The sequence below is a fragment of the Peromyscus maniculatus genome, chromosome 6 (genome assembly GCF_049852395.1).
Source record: "Peromyscus maniculatus bairdii isolate BWxNUB_F1_BW_parent chromosome 6, HU_Pman_BW_mat_3.1, whole genome shotgun sequence".
Taxonomy (NCBI): domain Eukaryota; kingdom Metazoa; phylum Chordata; class Mammalia; order Rodentia; family Cricetidae; genus Peromyscus; species Peromyscus maniculatus.
The window spans coordinates 125,158,449-125,181,695 of record NC_134857.1 but is presented as its reverse complement, the minus strand read 5'-3'; the positions used below and the strand labels follow the sequence as shown (position 1 = coordinate 125,181,695).

The following is a 23,247-nucleotide window of genomic DNA, read 5'->3' as shown; positions in this document are numbered from 1 at the left end:
ATTCAGCTTACTTTTCAGATGTTGGCATTGTGGCCTCCTTGATTTATTTTTCCTTCCCCTTGGTGGATTTTAGTACTCCGTGGTATTTCACGGTTTCTAGACCATAAGTCACAAAATTGGAAAGTTCACTGTGGTCTGAAACCTGAGGGCTAGTTGACATAGAGTCCTCTGGGTTTAGTTAAGTGTTATATAAATCATAAGAAATCAGCAAAGGTTGGTAGGCAGAATCTCCCAGGAGTGGTCCTACCAATGATGGTATTTGTATGACCATTCGAGAACAGTATAAATCCAAGACCAAATAGAAAGAGCAAATGAGTATTATGATCACTCTGTATGGGCTCAGAACACGTGTACATAAGAGTTTCCATTCAGGGTCCTGTTACACAAAGGAATGACAGGTGTGCAACAAGAATTGATTCCCTTAGCTTTTGAGGTGTACCACAGTGTGGACCCAAGATCTTGAGCCAGACACTTTTCTCACTTACCTCAATAGGCTGGAACAAGTGTGTGTGTGTGTGTGTGTGTGTGTGTGTGTGTGTGTGTGTGTGTGTGTGTGTGTGTGCAGTGTCTGTGGAAGCCAGAAGACATTGGATCTCCTGGAGCTGGAGGTACAGGCAGTTGTGAGCTGGTTGACATGGATGTTAACAAATACAACTCAGGTTCTCATGATTGAGCAGCAAGTTCTCTTAACCAATGAACAATCTCTCCATCTCCATTCAGTTACATTTTATTGTATAAAGTATACTAGCTGCTTATAATCTTCTCCTAGTGAAGAAAGACATCCTCCTCCCCTAACAATAGTTCCTTTTTGTAGAAATAATTGAGTGACATGGTTCAAAATTGCATGGAGCCATTCGGAAAGAGTCAGTAAATTGTATATGGAAAATGATGTAAAAACTTGTAGATGTGAGAGCTGAGGACAAAGTGACAAACCAGGAAAGCAGGAAGCTACACATGGTCAGAGTGAAGTTATAAAAACTGCAGAGCAAAAGAACTTGTCATAGGATTTATGAGATCATTCAAATGGTTCGGCATGTACCATGGTTAGGGACATGAATTTGCCAGAGAGTCGATGAGACCTAAATCACTCAACTAACAAAAGGTTCAGATCATCCACCTGCCACAAACTGTTTGAGCTTACCCACTGTGACTCACACTAGAAAAAAAAAACACATTTGACCTCACCAAGAATTGAGTCCTGGCTGGGTGTAAACAGCAAAATGACAGTTAGAGTACAAATCACTTTTCTCCTAGTTTTAAATTCATTTAAGCTAAAATGGTTCAACCATCACAGATGTTTGTAGACTGTAAATCTGAAAGCCAGGAAGGAAAAGAGTTTTTCACAAAATAAATGAGAAAAAAGACAAAGTACTTTCTTCAATCCCCACCTACCACATATGACATAACATCAAAGCCGTTCTCGAACTGGGACTTCACAACACTCTTTCTCAATTTTACAACAGGGAAACTCCAGTGATTTTTATCTTTATTATTTTTTAATGTTTAAACATCGTTGTTAGTTAGAGATCATGCTTTTGGAATAAAAAAATCTGTTCACTAGCTCTAAAATTTAAGCCAAGTGAAGTTCAACACATGAAATGCAACTCTTAAAGCCACACATTCAGAAGTATCCTCTACTATTCCATATGGCATCAAATAAACAGTCAAAGCTTGAATGCTGGTTGAGACATTCTTCTGTGTCTTTATAGCTTCAAGCATGATGTCTTCTTAAGGAAGCTCTGAGTATTAAACGAGACAATATACACGTGACAGGCACACAAGTGGTTGCTCGACACATACATAAAAAGAGTTAATGCTTAAGAGATGACTTGGGAGATAAATATCCTCTACACATATTCCTGCATATTAATTGTTAGACAATAATAATTAAAATACCTTTGATCTACAACTGAAAAATACTAATTCATCCCATGTATCTTCATTCTATTTCTTGTTTCATTTTATTATCATCTTTCATGACATATAAATCTGTTGTGAATATAAATGTAATTTACTTAAAGATCTTCACATTTATTATGGAAGGAGAGGTTGGGGATAAAAAAGAATTCTATGTGATATTATAGTATGTAAAAATAAAAATAAAGAAGTATAATTTCACATGTACAAAGTATTAGTTATAATGTTAATTACTACAGGTAATTGAAATGTTGAGCTAATTCTATTAATAATAGAATAAAAAGAGGAAAAAAAACCACAACCAACCAACCAAACAAACAAAAACAAAAAACCCTGACAACATGTTAGCATGATTCCAGAAGGTGTAGGTTTTGCCGACCACATCCACATGAGGCGACTCTTTTGAGGCTAACATACTTTTGTGTTACTTACTCTTTGTCCTTTAGGACCCAGACTCCCAGGTGCTCCTCTTGTCCCAGCAAGGCCCTACATGATGGAGATAAAAAACTCAGATATCAGAATTCATAGCATTGTTATCAGAGTAGTAGTTATACCTTTCTTATGTGATACATTTTTTTAAATGAAGAATTTTAAAAATTATATTCATTAGTTGCCCTGCAAATAAACTTTAATTAATCAATACCATGCATCCCTCCCTAATGTTCTGCTTTTAAAATATTTCACTTTTTGGAAAAATGTCATTTTTGTATGAGATGGATTGGAAGGGTTAGCTATTCACTGGACAAACAGTGTTCAGGAGGAATGCAGGACAGCAATGGAGGGAGGAGAGGTGCACTTCGCCAGTCAAACCAATGTACTATGCCTGGTCCAACAAAGAAGCAATGGCTATTACCATTGCAATCTCCTTGTTATTATTAAAGGTATCTATTATAACCCCATGTATAAAATTTGTGTATTTTCTGAGTCTATAAAAAATGTCATAAATGATTTTAAATTAATATATCAAAAGTAGCTTATAATGGAAGTTGTTCCTTTTTCTTTTCTTTTTTCTTTCTTTTTTTTTTTTTTTTTTGGTTTTTCGAGACAGGGTTTCTCTGTGTAGCTTTGCACCTTTCCTGGATCTCGCTCTGTAGACCAGGCTGGCCTCCAACTCACAAAGATCCGCCTGCCTCCGCCTCCCGAGTGCTGGGACTAAAGGCGTGCGCCACCACCGCCCGGCTGAAGTTAAGTTTCATTTTAAAGTTAAGTTTAATGATGTATTAAGTCTCCTATTATTAGAAAAAATTGCACAAAGTTGTGCCTATAAATATAAACTTTAGAAGGCAATTCTTGACAATATGATTGTTTAGCCAAACAACAATAGTAGTCTCCTCATGAGATCTTCACAACTGTGGGCTTTTGACCAGGTTCACAAGAGCAGACGTGAAATCCCTCCTGTGCAGCGGGCCTCAGATGCAATCATAAAGCAGCTGGTTCTCCCATAACCACCACACCATGATTGCATCAGTGGGTACAGTTTGCCGGGAGCATTCGAAGCCTGGAGCTGGTTAAGACCTTCGATTCTTCTCTCCACCAGCAACCCACAGAGCACCTTCTCACACTCTGAAAACTCACCAGCAGTCCCTGGTCAATTTGAGATTGATTGTCCTATGTCCTGCAGTCCACGTGCATCGTGTCTTCAGCTGTCAGGTCTTTCCTCTTTGTTATGGTGAGTAACATGAGCAATAGTAATGCCCTGGGTGGTTTTGGGTGCCTTTGGGGACTCCCTGACCAAACACTCATAGAGAGGCACCCTGATCCTGGCACTGATATCTTCATTTAACAGCCTATGTCTTCTGTTTAGTTATGAACTTTAGGTAGATGAAAATGGACCGAATTTTAGGATCAAGTTTACTCATTCTTTTATATGAGTGAAGAGGTTGACAAGAGATTGCTGTAGTCTTTCTTGCTTTAGAAGTTAATATGTCTATGAATATACTAGAAAACCAGATTACATTTTAGACTGGAAGCATCATGAAGCACAATATCAATGATTTCTGTAACGAGAACTTCTGCCGTGACACCACTGAGGCTGAACTTCTTCAGACTCGTGTTAACACAACTGTCAAACCGTCATAAGCAAAGGTTCTCTCTTTAGGGGTAAGACTTAATTATCTTTCTGAAAACAACATATGGAATGTATTTAAAGCTCAAGTTTTACTTACCAAGGCACATTTCCTATGAATTTTAACTGTTTGTTTGAGAATATTTGCAAATTTTAAGAAAAGCATGTTAAAACATCTGCTTGCGTTTTGTTAATTCCTTTGATCTCAGCTGTATTTTGATTACTGATTCTATTTTCTTACAAATGAAGATTATATATATGTATATATGTATAATAGTATGTATTTATACATACATACATATGTATGTATGTATATTAGTTTAGGCTAGAGAACTGAAATTGTTTACTAAACATAGTAGGGGTAAGGAATTCAAAATATTGAGAAATATTTCGGAATGCTCATACAGTTTGGGAGACAAGCAATCTCCATTACCTTATACACAACTGATTTTACACGAGACCCCCAAAGACAGTACAACAAAAGCAATGGATTTAAATTAAAGTGAACATTCAAGAAAGGATCACAGAGTTTGTTCTATACTTACAGGTAATCCCGGTGGGCCTATGGGTCCTGGAGCCCCAGGAGCACCTGGGTAGCCCTATGATTTAAGTGAAATATGAAAGACATAAAACCAATTGTTTTCCTTTCAGAGAAAAAAGCCAGCAAACTACAAATAGTAACAAAAACAACAGCTTGATAAGACCATCCTTTCCTACGCGCTATACTTGAAGCCTGGGAAATATTCTACAGCAGACCATAAAAGTTAAAGATGTGTTTACATAGAAGATGCACATTCCTTTATTAGGTCCTTGCTTGGAAAAGAGAGTCACTAGGTGGCACTGCGTGTTACAGTACCAGGAAGACGCCTTTGTTTCCTCCTTCTGTAGGTGATGGTATCTTACCTGTGACAATGCTCAGTGACGCATAGTATGAATTACAAACTTTTGAGAGAAGTTAGGGAATTCCACAACTAAGGAAGGCAGATGCAATTAGGCCATCAACTTTTAGAAAGAACACATGCATTATGGTACTAGTTCTGAAGATGCCTTAGGAAGTAAAGAGTCTTGAATTTGATTGATTCTATATATAGATGCTAGGTTTTCTGTGTGTCCCAACTAGAAACTGCTAAAAATAATCTTGTGGCACTCTTCTGATGGTGCAGAAATTAAAAATAAAGAGTGAGAGGCAGATTGGGTTTGTAGCTAGTGTTATGTGCCACAAGACATTTTTTATATGTTTTCTGAAATGAAGTCCTAAAACAGATAATAATCATCCTTTTAACTTCATATAACACTTACAGACTATTTAATAAACTAAAAAGACAACCCAGGTATAAAACCTTCCAGTTGTCATTATCTTGAATAAGATAACTTTTTGGTGCTTAAACTCTTAAGTGATAAAAATCCAACTTCATGGCCAAAACTGGTGGAAGAGTTGTTGAGGATATGTGTAATATGAACTTTATTTGCACATGAACATGAAGAATTTTAATTGAATTTTCTTTTTAATTCAGTATGGCTAATTTATAGTCATTTAGTTATTCTCCCATAAGTATAAAATAATTTTACTAAGGCAGCTTATTTTTATGCCTTTTCATGGATTTGATACCATAGAACACTATTCTAGGATATAAAATGCTAAAAAGGAAACTTCATTGGAAACTTATTACAAAAATAACATTTTCACTTGAATTCCAGTCAAGGTGGGTCTACTCCTAGAAGTCCTTGACCTATGTGCATTGGAAACAAAGTTTTTAGATCACTGAACTCTTACCATGACACCCTTTTCCCCCTGGGGACCAAGTGGGCCTGGACTTCCACGCTCTCCCTTTTAAAACAATAAAGAAAAAACACTGAGTAATGTTAATGATGATTGGTTTGAAGCTAGAAAGAGAAACCACCAGAGCCATAATTTATATGCATATCTCATCTTCATTTTAATATCTTTGAAACTTACAAAGTTTGCATTTTTAAACTTACAGCTGCAAATCTTCTAATATAATAGCTCTCTTGTTTGCAATCTTATTAAAATGAAGATAGAAATTATAGATAAACAAGATCTCCTAAGAAGCATGTAGCTTGCTAAAGTTTTATAAATGAGAATTCTTTTGATTTTTATAGGAGACTATAGAGCATGAAACTCCTGAAAACATCAAGCATATTGAAATATGAGCTTTTTCTCTAGAACAATTTATGAATTATTTCCGTGTTCTGTGGATCTCAGTGAAGAGCTGTTGAGAGAAACCATGTAATGGTGATCCTTTCAAGCCTGGCTTATTTCTCTTAACACGATGATCTCCATTCCCAGTGGCTTGCGAATGATATAATTTCATTCTTTTTTATGTCTATTTGGGGTTCTAAATGTCTCTTGGATGCACACATATTTCCCTATATTCAGAATACTTTTCTGCACAGTTTGAGCAAGTAGATTTCTTGTGCCTGTAGTTCACAGTTCAGTTCCTTAACTACATTGAGCATTTTTAGTTTCCATTTCACGAAAGTTCTTGAAAATCATGGTCATTCATGGTCATGATTGCTTTTCTTTGCTGTGTCTGAGTTCAGTCATTCCTTATTCATACCTTCAATCTGTGAAAGCTTTTTTCTATTTATTTTAATTTAATGGTTATGTATTTTATAGTTTAAAATTTTGATTTATGGTGCTCTTCATTTCTAAAATTCCTATATTTCCCCCACCCCAGAATGTATTTATTTATTAAATTATTCCTCCTTGTTATTAAACTTCTGCTCTGATCTTGAATTGACTTTCTTCCCCCATTTGTCTGTTTGTTTGACTCTCCTTTGAGGTCACTGGTCACTTTTAAAAGTAAACAACTTTTGAATGCTTTGCGTAGCATTTCAACCACTTCATTATTTTTGGATTCAGTTTTTGAGGAGTTGTTAACTTTTGTGAGAGTCATATTGCCAAGTCTACCCATTTTTATTGTGTTTCTACGTAAATATTTGTGCCTGTTTGGGGATATCCCTTAGGTTTTATGTTAAAGTCTTCTTAGTGGGGGATTTTATCTTGAGCTTTCAATCTCCACCAGAGGAGAGGAAGCAGATCACAACAGAATAACTCAAAAACAAACCAGATATTTAAATGCATCAAAAAAGAACCAACTAGAAATAGCAGCTGTATTTCCTTAAGGAAAGAAAAGAAAAGAGCTAAGATACTTACAGAATAAGGCAAGAATTGAAAAGCTTTTCAAGGTGAGATTATTAATGATTAAGTAATAAAATGAAGGTGAGAAGTGAGAAAAAACAGAATAAGCAACAAAGGAAAAAGAGAAAATACATGTGTTGACAGCAGAAGAAAAAGTGTTAATGGTAAACAAAGTAAGAGGGTGAAACCAAATACTCAGAGAGAAAACAAAACCAATCAGTATTTCCTCCTTGCTGAGGAGGCAGAGGATAAAGATGTTCTGCTCTCTTCTAGAATCATCCTTTTGCAGTTTACTTGGGAACAGGAGGGTATTGCGTAGTGTTCTTTCTATAGTTCAAACAGATGAACTACAGCAGCTCAAACAAGGCTATTTGCAGGCTGAGCCCCATCAGACTTTTTCACTTGGTTTGATGGCTACTGTGACCATGGTTAGGTTGAATTATTGCCAGCATATAGGCTCAGTAATACAGGAAAGTAGAACCCTCCTTCAAGTTGGGAGCCATTTGAGCCTGTGGGCCTGGTTGGATGGTCCCTTGTGCCAAACACCTGCTATTCGTCACAAGTATGGGAAATGCCCAAGAAGCTTCTATGCTTTAACCAAATGTTTCTTGGACTCTGATACTTTGTTGGAGATGTGTGGACACACTAGAGGATGCTTAGCCCATCCTCTAGTCCCCTACCAGGATGATGCTTCTAATCAATCAACATAAAATGCCATATGGAAGATTGAAGATAGCCAAGAGTTCTTAATATGAAGCAAGATAACAATAGGAATTACCTTTTCACCAATGCTTCCAGCTGTCCCTACTTCTCCAGGTAAACCAACAGGTCCCTTGTTAAAAAAAAAAAAAACAACACAAAGTATGTATACATTACATTGATATTGTAGCATCCAGGTTTTAAACTGCCTATAATTACTCTTTCTATCTACTTCATCTAAATTTCTTTTGGGGAGGAATTCTTTGCAGAATTGGTATATACCCTATGATATCACATAGAATAAGTGATCAATCAGTTAGAAATACCTAAATGAAAATTTAATGCATAACAGACACTTCATTGGGAGACAATGTAGTCTCTGTCCTTATGAAACTAATAATCAACAGGTTGTTATAAATATATCTGCAACTTTCGTATCTGCTTGGTGTGGTTATATTATCATAAAATCTTTTTTTTTCAAGACAGGGTTTCTCTATGTAGCTTTGCGCCTTTCCTGGAACTCATTTTGTAGATCAGGCTGGCCTCGAACTCACAGAGATTCTCCTGGCTCTGCCTCCAGAGTGCTGGGATTAAATGCGTGCGCCACCACCGCCTGGCCTCATAAAATCATTTTTGTGACTACCTTCTTTGAAAGTACCTTAATACCCATTCATGTTCATTTGTCCAATTATACAAGGATTTGATGTCTATTCTGAGCGGCACTAGTTGCTGAGGTAAGACAGATTCAGGCCCTGCCTTTATGTCATAGTTAGTTTCAGCTATCAGTTTGACACAATCCACAGTCACTCAGGCAGAGAGAACCTCAACTGAAGAATTACCTCCACCAGCGTGGCCTCTGGGCATGTCTGTGGGGGTATTTTCTTGATTGTTAATTGATGTAGTAGGAGGGGTGGGCCTGGGTTATATAAGAATGTGGTCTGAGCAAGCCCGAAAAACCAAGCCAGCAAGCAAATGTTCCTCCGTGGTTACTGCTTCAAGCTCCTGCCTTGGCTTCCTTTGCTGATGGGACCCAAACCTGTATATTAAATAAGCTCTATCCTTCCAAATTGCTTTTGGTCATGGTGCTTAGTACAGTAACAGAAATCAAACTAGGAACATTTGATGAATCAAAACATCTTGTAACACAGAAGGAAAACCATTAACAGCTGTAAGTTATGATATAAGCTCATAAAGGAAATAATTATGATGCTGGAGAATGAAAGAGAAGTCATTTCAGCAAGGAGAGTCTGGAAAAGGATGAAGCCAGACATTTAATCTGTAGCTTGAGTAGGAAGAGGTAATCCAGCAACACGAAGAAGGGAGGCAGCGATTCCAGGCTAGGATCCAGCCTGAGTAAGGAATAAAGTTGTGAGGACAAATGGAAGAAGGCCACCAGCAGTGTTGTTTTGAATGAACATGACTTGCGTTCTCTCTGTGTCTGTATTTGCACATATTTACTATTCCTTCTTTCATGAATATAGGGAGAAAAAAGAGCAACATAGAGTAAGCACAGGAACATATCCCCGTTCTTTCTTAAATTGCAAGGAAGTAGTAACTTTCTACCTTTACTTAAGGACAGACGAAAATTTTCAGTAGCTACCAAGTATAGATCCTGCTTAGATAGCATTTTATATAATACATATTTACAAGTACAAAGCAGTGAACCATGACCAGTGGGTGACTGAACAGAAGCTATCTTAGTATGGTTTTATCCAGGCAGGTCCATAGTCCTATCAGTTTCAGTATCGATTGGCTGGCTGTTACATGATCCTGAAAATAATAACATGTATTAGGCATTTGTGCATGTGAGCATAATTTTGTCATCACAGCCACTGACTTTGGTAGTATTAACAGGATTCTCCTTTGACAGATGCAGTAGATAAGCTAAGCAGAGGAGTTTAAACAGTATGGGTAAGCTTAGGTGAACACCAAGTGCTTAAAATATGACTATTCCAATAGTGTATACTGCATTTTATTTTGAAAATTTTATTTTTATGTTCTTCAACATGTGATTTTTTTTGTCTTTTCTATGTGGATCTTTAATCTGTCTGGCGTCTCATTGTCACAAGACTTAAGATGTGGTGGGGATTGTGCTTATGTCCATGTAGTGACTCAGTTCTCACACAACTTATATGTACAAACATATGAACCTTATATACATATATAAATATATAAAATGCCATTATCCTCTATTGATTTGTGGTACCATGCTTAGGCATAGCTTATTTCTCACGTTTCTATTCTATTCCATTGCTATTTTTTCTGTTTTTTCCCTTTTATAAATTTCTCTCATTCATTTTTTTTCAAATACTTCTATATCTGTGTTTGTCTGTCCTCACAACATGAGTAAGCTCAGAGAGGTTTAAGTCAGTCCTAACATCTGAAACACATGGGCTTTAAATCCATTTGCTATTTAAGTGTGTATTACTATCTAATAGGAAACCACCCACACATTTGGCAATATAGGTGAATCTATTTTGAGTTGAAACCTATCAAGTTTCATTAAATTTAACATGCCATTGATGCACTTATATTTTATACTTCTAAGAGGAAAAAATTCCAATAAGCAAATGCAATTTGTCAGTGAATTTAAGAAATATTCCATTTTCAAATGTTAATATGTGAAAAAAAAGCATGCTAGGTTGCATTAATCAACACTGCTTATTTCTGTAGCACAATCACACATCCTTGTGCTGTCTCTGTTGGTCTTGTCGTGGATCTTACAGTGCTTCAGCATGGGAAGAGCATTACTGTTCATCCTCCAGATACTTAGGCTCCTCTATGTAGCTTATTTAGAACACAGAGAAGAGGTGAAGACATGACATTTGTCAAACTGCTTTTTAGAGGCCACAAACTAACCATGATTCAAAGAGACTCTTTGTGAGCCTGGGCCCCAGAATCCAGATGGCTTGGAACCGACACAGGCAGCTCCAGTGGTTAGGGAGCGAGTGAGAAAGCAACCTTTGCTATTGCTGGCCACTGATATTCTGAAGCTGTGTTGTAGTGCAGCATAATTGAGCTAATCTGACAAAGTCGGTGAGATACAGTGCTTGTTTACCTGAGAAGCAAGTAGATAACCCCACTGCTTTCCAGTGCCTGTGAAGACAGTCCCAGGGGAGTGGGGAACTACTTCAGTTAAAAAGCCTGACTGTCTTAATCACTAGAAACATAAGCAACAAAAACTCTTCATCACCTTACAACACTCCATTTTGTGTTTATTTTGATCCAGTGGCTAATATTTTCCCCCAAATACAATGAATTAAAGTATGCATTGACATAAAATTGGAAAACTTGAATCTAGCTTGGATTGTTTATGTAAAAAACTGTTTTTCAGAAATGGTTGTAATTACCAGACGAATGCAGCATACACACTACTAACAAGAGAATTACCATCCACAGTACCAATAAAATGAACAAGAAGAGGATCGTAATGAAGAGTATTTGGAGGTGAGAAAAGAAAACAAAATAGAGACTTATAGTGGAGGAGAGCTGGGAACACACAAAGAAAACCAAGGAGCAAAGTTTCAAGGGAAGAAAAGACAACATTGTTAAGGAAGAACTTTGAGAGAGCGATGAGATTTGGCAGCGTAGGGTCAATGGTAACCTCTAAGAATGACTTCGGTAGCGCCTGCATATTTAGACATGACTGTTAAAGGGTTAATAGTGCCTCTATGAAGGAAGCATAGCGAACAGCTTGCATAGCCAACACTCTTAAGAAATTTGGCAGGAGAAAGGAGACAGAATTGCTATTGGAGACCATGGTTTGCAAAATTATTCTATTGAGAACAGGAGTTCTGCTCTGCCAGCCAAGTAAAAGAAAGTTCATCTACAAGAGAAGTACATTGTTGAACAAAAAGCAATTATATTTATGATATATTTTCCCTCTGTTTCACAGAATGATTATTTTTAAAAACAACCTGATATGGGAGCCTAATCCATCATAAGTGGTTGGAACCAATACATTTGTAATAGTAAGGCAATGCTGGCACGTTTAATCTTGCCCCATGGGCTATCTCCTAGCCAGCTCCCCATCTCTAGCCAGCCTCCTTGCACTGGAAATTCTTAGCAAGCCATAAAACTCATGCTGGGAAGTATATATCAGACTCCTATATGCATCTCTTCATATTATTACTGTTATTATTATTATTATTACAAACACTTTCCAAAAGGAAGATCACAGTGCCCTGACTTGTTTTCATATTCATCTATGAAACAGGCACCTCTATATAAGTGAGATCTAGGACAAGATACAACTCAGAACTAGGAACAAATATACTTTCAATTTTCAAGTGCTCAAAGGCTAATTGGGTATATGTGGCCATAGTTGCAACTCATTTAAATTGACGACTAATAAATAAATAGAAAATGAAAGATTCTTTGGTTTGTTCCTTTCTATTCATTCTTTTTCATCAAAAAAAGATTCTGGGAAAACTGGATGTCCACAAACAGAACGGTGAAAATAGATCCCTGTCTCACATTCTGTACAAAATTCATCACCAAATGGATTAAAGGAAGTCCTCCATGTGAGACCTGAAACTTGTAAACAGTTACAGGAAAAAGTAGGGGAAACACTTCAGGGAACAGGCACAGACAAAGACCTGAACAAGACCTAGGTACTCAGGAGATAATTGAGCCACTGACAAATGGAAACTCATGAAACTAAATGTTTCTGCACAGCAAGGCAGATGGCTAACCAAGCAAAGATTCAGCTTCCAGAAAGAGAGAAAATATTTATGAAGGATGTGCTCCATCTTTACAGCTTTCATATTGTTGACTTAGTTCCCACATCACATAATCTCCCTAAAGAAAGTGGCTTAAAATAAGAAATTATAGGATGGTTATGACTTCCATCAGCAGCTCTGGCTCAGAACTCTGATGTAATTGCGGTCAGAATGAGACTAGTGAATTTATACTTCTTATGACCCAATCACACACTGTCATGTCAGCTATTATCACATTCATTAACAGTGTGTAAGTCCACCCTACATTCTTATTCTCTCTCCCTCCCTCTCTGTCTCTCTGTCTCTGTCTCTGTCTCTCTCTCTCTCTCTCATTTTCTCTTGCATGTCCTTGTGCATACATGCATAGAGGCCAAGGATATGGTCTACTTCTGTTCATGTCTGTTTTATTTCTTTAAGACAGGTTCACTCACTGAGGCTCAGCTGGCCAGCCGGTAAGCTCCCAACACTGCTGTCTCTGCTCTCCAATGACACAGGCATGCATAGCCATGCTCAGGTTTTTATTTTCACCTGGGTGCCAGGGATTTGAACTCAGGTCCTTCTGCTTTCACAGCAAGTACCCCTCCTCACTAATCCCTCTCCCCTGCCTCAAGGCCATCCTCCAGCCCCAAAGAAGGAAATTAGAGTCCTCTTCTCTGATGGAAAAACCGCAAAGGATTTATAATATATTTTTAATCAGTCATTATGACTAAATTCTATTGTTGGCTAGCTCTGATATTGTATTAAAACTTTCATTCTTACTAATTATTTACTTTCTGTAGTTTTTTTAAGTTGCATACTTCTCTAGGAACCTCTAAATAATTGTCAAAAGGATGTACACATTTCTATATATGAGATGTGTAAAATTTCAGTAATTAAAAGTATCATACTAGTCAATTTAGAATTAATGAGCACCAAGGTCATGCAGATAACAGAAACTGCCGAGAGATAAAATGGTAGGGAATTGCAGCAAAATCAGGAGTGAGAACACATGATGTTTGCCTGTCTTTGATATTTTCCCTGGAACACGGCCATGCCCACTGACTTATCGACCCTCCATGCTGCTTTTTCATGATGTAAGTAGATGTCGTGTAAACAGACCAGACGGCTCACCCAGCTTAAATCCATTCTGTTGTGTATTTACTGGAATACGAAACAGTTGTGGAAGCCATCTTCTTCACCTTTAGGAATTACCAACAGCATATGCCTATTGGCAAAGAATGCTCCTCAATTCTTTTGTAAGCACTGATTCTACATCTACCACACAGTGAGGAGCATGGTAGCATCTTCAGCTAGAACACACTCTGTTTAGGAGCTAAAGATTCATGATAATTGAAAACATTTCACTTTTTGCAAAATGGGGTATGTAATGTTCTATTTAAAGATTTTGTTAACTGAAGCCAAAATGTGGAAGGCCAAAAAGCCTGATGTGGAATAAATCAACTTTTAGAATCAAGAAGAAATATTATTTTTCCTCCCAAAGTCAGTAAAAACTTTAAAATGTTCTATGTCTATTTTTTTTTTAGTAACCACATCCTACTGATTCAGTCTAAGAGAAATATAACATCAGAATATTTCCTAGTTGAAAGAGGTGCTATACAACATTTATATAGAAAGTTCCTATACTTAACAATTATACTTAACAACTTCAAAAGTCACTGTGTCTTAGAGAGTGGATTGAATGCCTCATAGATGTTCAAATCTTCAACATGTAAAGAACTGTGACACAGGATGAAGGATGGCAGCCCTTAGAGCTTTTGAAATTTACTCCAAAATACAGTTAATAAAGCAAATTACCTAGAATTTTGTTCTATTGTATCTTAGATATCTATTAGCTTTAATATTTGTGTCAGTGTTTTTATTTTCTTTTCCAACCTACACCCTGACCATCGTAAACTCTACTGAATTGAAGAAAATCACTGTTACTTGACCATTTTTTACCTTTAAAATGACAGCTTTGTCTATCAATCTAGTGTGGACTTTGGATGATGGGAGAAGCAAAAGGTTCAGTCACACCAGAAAAATAAATCCCTTTTCAAGCACTAAATGGGATGTGTGTTCTCACAGGAGCTATTTCTCTGCATCAAATCTTCACCCTTCACACCATTGTCTAAGGAGATGGCCACATAATCTGTGGTTGATTTAGACAGAATGGAAGGGGATGGGTAAGAAAGAACATGTCATTTGGCTGAGTATCAAAGCAGAATTCCTATTTTCTTTGGCTTTTATTTTTATGTATATGTATATATGGAGATACTTATGCCCACGTGCACGTAGAGGCCAGAGGTTGAAGTTTGGTGTCTTCCTTTCTCCAGCTCCACCTTTGCTTGAGACAGGGTCTCTCACTGGTAGTCATTGATTGGCTAAACTGGCTGGCCAACAAGAGCTAAGGCTAAAGACATCCATTGCTGTACCCGGTCCTTTTCATCATGAGTGTTGGAGATTCAAACACATGTCCATATGCTTGTGGGACAAGCACTTTACCAATTACTCTATCTTCCCAGCACCTGAATTCCTCATTTGTTTGTTTGTTTGTTTACTTTTATGTGTACAGGTGTTTTGCCTGAATGTATATCTGTGCACCATATACATTCCCTGTGCCTGCAGAGGCCAGAAAAGGGTGTCAGATTTCCTGGAACTGTGAGTGATAGACAGCTGTATGCCATCATGTCTATGCTGGGAATCAATCCTGGTCCTCTGGAACAGCCAGTTCTGTTAACTGCTGAGTCATCTTTCCAGCCACAAGAATTCCTATTAAAAATATGATGAATATGAAACACCAGTGAGGGATTCTGGGAGGAATACTCAGTGTACAGATGAAAATGTGGGTCTAGGGCCAAGAAATTCACTGACCATCAGGAAGAAGTGGTAACTAAGATATGGAGTACAGAAGAGTTACCCTAGAGAGCATGCATGTGGAGAGAGGAAAAGACACGGAAAATCTACAGATTTAATTATGCATAGAAAGTAAACTGACAAAGGGTGAATAATGTCTATGGTTTTTGTTTTCAACAGTTTTCCCTCAGACTTTTTATTTTAGGGTAATTTTAAGGCTTATACCTGAAGCCTTTCTGATTATTTGTTAATTATTAGTTTCTAAATAACCAATCTTTTGATAATTCATTCATATTTTCAAATGAAATCTACAAACTCAGAAATTATTCTGTTGACAGTGTGACTTGGAACAGACAACTTTTTTTGTTTGAATAGATTCATAATATGCTGGTATCCTCAGTGAGCCACTTCCATCAGCTAAAACCTACCTTCGAAAGGCTGCACAGCCTTCAAGGCAACACCGAGCAGCACTTGACGACCAAGTGTTCAAACTCACGAACATTTGATGTTTTGATGTTTCTGAGCACTGAAGATACACTATCTCTAAACACTGCTTAACAGCCAAAGAAAAATAATTTTGTGGAAATCCTAAATTCATTAATATTTTATAAAAATATTGTAAAAGATTGTTTTGTGTAGTCAACACATATTTGAAAGCATGGTATTATACATCACACTAAAGAGTATATACTGTTTGTACAGTTAAATTTAGGCTATAGACAGATATTTCATAATTTTACAGGATCCCAAGGGATTGGACAGGTCTGTGTGGTGTCATAGAGTTTCTACTCCAGGCTATATGGATACATAAGGTTCCCCACAAAGTGTCACTCAGTAGTCCTCCAAATAGCCAAGTAGAGATGTCAGCCCCTGCCATTTCCCCACTGACTCTCTGATTCTTATTCTCTAGGATCGAATGTGCAGTCATTAAAAAAAAAAATCTCAGAATGAAGCTTTACCCCAGGCAGCTCTGGCAATGATCAGGAGGCTATGCCTGGAATGTTCTCTGAGCAGATGCGTCAGTCACACTCATGTTATGGGAAACATGAGAAAGGGAAGGTCATTCATGCTGCACTGAATTTGCCTGGCAGCGTGGCTGATGATGAGTCTCTTGATAATAAATCAAGGGTGATAATGTGAATATTGACAGAACAGCCGCCTATCTTTATTGAACTTAAGCTATTTTTTTTTAAAGTAAGTTGGATGAGAAATAAAGGGAATTCTCCTGCAGTGACACTTGTGTTGCAATAACATCTACACTGTGCGGTCTCCCTGAGACTAATAACTAGCAGGCCCATTCACACAGAGGGGCGTGCATGTAAAGCACAGAGCATTTTTTTCATATATGAAGAAGAAAATTAATTCTGTCTGTCTTTTCAGGCTATTCTTATAGGAAATGTGATTTTTATGAGTTCTATACAAAGACAAAACTAGAGTGAGACAAATCTGATGTCTCTGGATTCCCCTCATTCCCACAAACCCCAAATCACTTTGGCTAATAATGTGGGAAATGATAACATGTCACCTACTAATACAATGACTTGAGTTCCAGCTTAATGCTTAAATTCCAAAGAAAGTCACTGAACCGGTTTTGACCTTACCTTCCTACTCTGAAAAATCACTTGGGCAAGACTCTTTCTTTTATACCATCCACCTTTAAAATCTGATTCAACCACAAAGAAGAGCAATATCATTCAGGTACTTAAGCATTAAAAATCTTTTTCAACATCCCAGAAAGAGATGCACATTTTCAAAAGAAATAGAATTTAAAATTTTTTCTAGTGAGGAGTTTTATCCAGCGTTCTGGATGCACAGGATCACCCAGAACCAATTTACTGATGATCTCTACAGCAGACAGTGGTGTCCTTGAGATCCCTTTCTGCTGAATGCCTAAGTTGGCATCCTAATCTTGTATGAGGTCTTTGAAGTGGGTTCAGTGTCCTGTTTAGTTTGATCTCTTTCTTGCATATGCAAATGATCATAAATATTTGTAGAAGGAAGGCACCTTATAAACCGGATACTGGTTTCTCAATTAAAATACTGAAGTTATGGAAATCCCCACAGTGTATTTACACAAACAAATCTGTGCCCTTACTTGTTTGCCTTAAGATTCAGAGAAATAAGAATGGAAAAGTAGAAGATGCAGAGGAATAAAGTTGTCCTTAAGAGACTCTTTCTCCACTCAGCATTGACAGGTCTTTCTTCAGTTTTCTCATACCTGTACTGTGGACTTTTGCAATCACACTTGACTGGTCCTGTGACACCTTCAGAGCCCACGAGGTGTGGTAGTGTGGTAGCTTGAATGTAATTGGCTCCCATAATCTCATAGGAAGTGGCACTGTAAGGAGATGTGGCCTTGGAGTAGGTGTGTCCTTGTTGGAGGAAGTGTGTCCTTGTTGGAGGAACTCTGATCTTCTCTACCTCTATGCTGCCGTGTGCTACCATGATAATAATGGACTAAACCTCTGAACTATAAGTGAGTCAACCCCAATTGAATGTTTTTCTTTGTAAGAGTTGCTGTGGTCACGGTGTTCCTTCACAGCAACAGAAACGCTAACTAAGATAGGTTGGATAATGTCTTTAAGATACAATGCAGGGATAGCTAGAAAGGTCCCTTGAAAAGTGAAGATCTTATGCTAGTGAAAAAAATAGAAGAGCCATTTCATAAGCAAAACTGAACCCAAATGCAAAATATCTCAATTCAACGGGAAATATTACTCTCAAAGGAAGTATTTCATAGTTTTTAGAAATAGTTCCTGGTAATAATCTCAAGTGTTTGTTAGAGGGGAAATGATAAATTTTTGTGGCATCCTTTGGAATTACATGTGGTCCATATATAAATGCAAATAAGTTCATTATGTTTGCTATCAGGACAAAAATAAATCAATGAATGGCAGCCACACCACCTGCCGGTTAACTTGAATCTGTTTTTGGATTTGAAGTTAAGATTCAGAGAAATCACATTTGTGTTTATTGCTCTTTTTGTTACTGGCAAAAGACAAATGAAGCAGGTGTACATAAGGCAGACGCAATAAAAGCTGGTGCGTCCTAGATAGCGTGAAACATTTTAGATCAGGAAAAGACACACTACAGCCTGCAGCCCATTCCTGCCAGCTGTCTGTTTTTATAAATAAAGTTTCACTGGAAACAGAGCCAGGCTCATCCATCCATTGTTGTCTGTGGCTAGGTTCACACTATAGCACCACAGCTAAGGGAGTGTGACAGAGCCCGTATGGTTGGGAATTTCAAACGTCCAGCACCTGGCCTTCTACAGAAAAGCTTGCTGAGCCCTGTTCTATGCTATTCATAGTCTTGAACAGTTAGTGTCTTAGCCTTCAAGTTTCACAGGTCACAGATTCGTTTTTAAAAGGAGAAGCACAGATATTTGTCACTAACGTATTTCCAGGTGGTCATGTGGCCATCATGGTCTATCGACATGGTCACTTCAGCAGGAGGCACCAAACAACCCTTTACCACTGACCCTCCCATTATTTCCATCCACCTTTCTACTCTTTAAACTCAAAGAATCAACACATTCTCCGTCTCACATATTTTTAACAAAAACAGTGATCTTTACCATTGTACTAACATATAAATATGTATATAAAAGAAGATACAGTATACTAGTAATGGACAAAAACTTGTTGCATACAAACACAGCTTTAAGAGAAGACTATTAGAACACCATTCCAACAAAATGTCAGTATTATCCCCTTCTAGACAAGAACTTAACATACTATTTCCTTAAAAGCTGTGAACCATACCATAATGTCTACACCCAAGAGGATGGAAATTTGTTTTCAACCAAAGACAGAATTTCTCTATGAACACACATGTCCTTATGAGCCATGCCAAAATAATTTTTACTTCTTGCTCTTAGAGCATCTTATGTAACAAAACAGAATTTTCAATAAAATCATATGTATACTTATTTTGTCATTGTCTACCAGAAACTACCCAGGGACAAAGTCTTGTTTAACTGTATGTCTAGCACTCAGAAAGTGTTCAGTAAGTACTTTCTGATGACAGATAAATAAATGAAGACTGAAGTTCCATCTTTCTTTGGCTGAAAAAGTCTGCCTATTTCTGGAGGCTGAAGAGATGGCTTGGCTAGCAGTTAAGAGTGCATACTGTTCTTACAGAGAACCTGAGTTCAGTTCACAGAACCCTTTGTTGGATGCTGATAATTACAGGGAGAGCCGATGCCTCCACTGGTATGTGTACTCATGTGTGCACTCATGCAAATACATGTACACACACACACACAAATTAACATATCTTTAAAAGACATGCTATTCTTCTAAAACACAAAAATACAGGTTCATGATGAAGAAAAATACTGAGGTGCATATCTTTACAAATGATAAAATTATTTTAACTCACTGGAGAATAATAAACTCATAATTTTAAGGACCTTTGTATTAGTGATACAAAAATTTAAATGTCTGTGAGTAAACTTAACATGATATGAAAGATCTCATCACTGAAAGCTGTAAACATCGATGAAAGAAAATGAAGATGGAAATAGATGAAAACAGAGGGCACATTCACTGATGTAAAGAAGCAATATTATGGTGACATCCAACCAAAGCAGTTTACAGATCAGTGTAGTTCCCACCTACACTCCAGCGAGGTCCTTCACATCTGCCTCTTGATGTTTCTTGTTTATTCACTCTTCTAGTCTACTTTTGGAGACAGGATCTTTTCTAGCCCATTCCAGCTGAGGACAGCTTTGAAATCCTGACCCTCCTGCTACTACTTCTTGAGTGCTATGCTGACAGGTGCTCCTCACAACATCAGGCTTCCCTTCTAGTGGTTTATACCTTCATAGACACAATACTAGACTCTGCAATGGCTTTTTAATCAGATCCACAATGCTGTTTCTACATTCCAAGAGTGATATGCTATGATTTTGGAAATCCTACTTCTCAAATGTGATGTGCTATTTGTATTCTCAAGTAGCAAAAGCAGATGTTTACTAGGAACACGGAAGTCTGCAGCCCACCACTAAGTGGCCCCAGGACAATCTGAAAACATTAGAGATAGTGCCCTGTAGCCCTAACTTCATTACTGTGCTACCTGGCTACAGCAAGTTATTTAAATTGTCAAAAATATCAACTTTGTAAAAGTATAGAATAGGATTAATTACATTTACCAAAACATTTATGGCTATTAAGTAATAAAATATAGCCAAAGTGCCTGGTGTCCCACAAGTTTTCTATAATGAGCACCTATTATTATTATTATTATTATTATTATTACATTATTATTATTTTTTGGTAACATACTCAGTTAAAGACCCATTGGAGGCTAGCATGTATCATGGGTATTGAGTCTGCATAATCTTTCATTACCTAGGAAACCTGTCATTCACACCACTCAGGAGGTTGACAGATTATTAACAGCTGTACTCTAGATATGTGTAGCTTAGAAACAGGAGAGGGTGGCTGACATTTTATAAGAAAATGACAACAAGACTCAGAATGTGCTGAGGTCAAGTATAATGTGCTGGTAAAATGTGATGTGGCATTAGCCTTTCCTCTTTGGTTAAACCATGCTCATAGCTTCTGGCTCTCTTCCTTCAAGGAAACAGATCTTATGATTTAGTAGGCGCTTTTGAAGCTAGCTATCTCCCCTTTCATGAAAGAAAGAAAAAGCCTGGAGCATAATGAAATGAATTTATATCAAACTAATTCCATGGTAATTTTACCCAAGAACAGCCCTAGCCATTCTGTCAAGTGAGGGTTTATGTTGAACACTTCTGCAAACACTTTCAATTCCTTCAAAATACTTTCTGTTTCCATTACAGATATGTTTCCATATTTCATGGAAACTAACACTATTTGGCAATATTTTAAAAGTGAGTTTCCAGGTTGTCTTAGGATATTACAAGGTAAAACTTTGGTTTGCTCTTCCTTTCAAATTTTGCTAAATATTAGCTCAGATCTTCCTAACCATTAGCACCAAGGATGTACGTCAAGGGTGGGACACATTGATGGTCACTGTATGAAAAGAAAAGAGCCTGGAAGCTGGAGATTGAAATCTTGGATCCTGACCTTTCAAACCACAGCTTACAGATCGTGCAAATTGGACACATTTCATGGCAATAGGAAAACTTAGGATAGTCATCTTAAAACTAGAAAATGTATCTTTAATAAACAGATTTTTTTTTTGGTTTCTGTTTCTTCCTCAGTTTTCATCCTTTTTTGGCTTTGAATGAACTGCTTAGAAGCCATCCAGGGATCACTCATCAAGGCATCTGTGATTCTGAAGATTTTATAATGAAAGGTGGAATACTTGTCTTTTCACTAGTCACTCACCATTTAGCACAGCAAGGAAGAGAGCAGACAGTTAGGCTGCACATGAAATCTCCTTACATTGGTAAGTTAAGAAATGTGTGAAGCCAAACTCAGTAAGTTGAGCTACACTTTAAGAAATGTCAGGGTGACCAGACTATAAGGTAATCATGAATTTCAAGTGGGAAGAAATGTGATAACTGAAAATTAATGTAATCAAGAACACCTTATGGAAAATATTCTCACATCTTTTATTTAAGGTAATAGATCACTGAAAGATTGCCAGTGTTGGTGGTTTCCCAAAGATATCTGTTTTAAGAATATGACTACATGGATTTGAGTATCATCAACAGTAAAAAGAGTTCCATAGAAGTTGCTATTCTCCTCATAGCAATGGCCATTAAAGTCATTGGCCCTAAATGCTCAGTGGTTAAAAAAGCACTTGGGTTCCGAACACCCATGTTAGGTAGCTCATAACCACTTGTAACTCCAACTCTAGGGGATCTGACACCCTCTTCTGGCTTCTGTAAACATTTGCAGTCATGTGCAAATACTCCCACACAGAAACACACATACACATAACTATGTAAATCAATAGACTGTCTGGTTCTGTTTGCCCAGCTTCAGAAGCATGTACTGAGATCGGAAGAGGGAAAAGCTGCCAAGTTGGCAGAGGAGAGGAAAAGCAGGGTTATTAAACTTCTTAGAAGAAAGTCAGGGATTCCTAGAACTGGAATTATTCTTTGACAGCATATATCGCAGAATGTTCCTGACAAATAATAAATAGCTTAGGAATTTAAAGACAGTTGTACACCAAGGACTAGCTACACTCCTTCCCTGTTTTATCTGCACTGATAATTCCTGTGGGACCTAGCTCTTTGTAAGCACTATTAAACTTAAAATTCTTTAAGCAAGAATTTTAGCTATTTAAGTGACAAGGTGTAAATACTGTTAGAGGTATATTTAAAATATCATAATTGTGAAAACTCTGAGAATATTTGGGAATACTAAATTCTTGTCCTTGAATCTCACATAGTGACATGCCAGGAATTTGAAAACACTAAGAAACATTGCTGATGCATAACTTGTATCACTGTTGAAAATGCATGTAGGTTTTTGAATAAGAAATTAAAAAGAGAATTTGGAGACTTATGAGATGCATTTATAGAAATCAAGTTTGTTATTTTTAATAAAAATAATAAAGAAAATTGGAGACTTGGGGGGGCACATTTATAGAAATCAATTCTTGGAATCCAAGAAATGACTGTAAATGAATACTGACATAAAATGTAGATAACACTGCTGATCTTGACAGACTCAACAGGAAATGTGTTCCCTAATTAGTAGGAGTAGAGAAAGAAAAAGTCACTCAGTTAAGGCAATTAAATGACCATAAAAATCATCTAAAGTGAAAAATGCAGCACTACTGTATACTGGGCTATTTCAGATTTCAAACATTGTTGTCATGGAGTGCAACAATATATTTTGCATCTTTCAAGAGGAGAAGTTCTTTTGGCAACAAAATTCTAGACTAGAAGTGTATTCATAGGACCT

At 37.2% G+C, this 23,247-nt stretch overlaps 1 protein-coding gene across 1 annotated transcript in view; it reads right to left on the bottom strand.

Annotated features, from left to right (window-relative positions):
• The window catches only part of Col24a1 (collagen type XXIV alpha 1 chain), a 274,801-nt gene that overhangs the window by 123,071 nt on the left and 128,483 nt on the right, over nt 1–23,247 (bottom strand). The window contains exons 25-28 of the mRNA XM_042280059.2: nt 7,924–7,977; nt 5,757–5,810; nt 4,528–4,581; nt 2,350–2,403 (exon numbers count right to left, since the gene is read on the bottom strand). Of these exons, the coding sequence (XP_042135993.1) occupies nt 2,350–2,403; nt 4,528–4,581; nt 5,757–5,810; nt 7,924–7,977 (216 nt within the window). The remainder of the gene's footprint in view (nt 1–2,349; nt 2,404–4,527; nt 4,582–5,756; nt 5,811–7,923; nt 7,978–23,247) is intronic.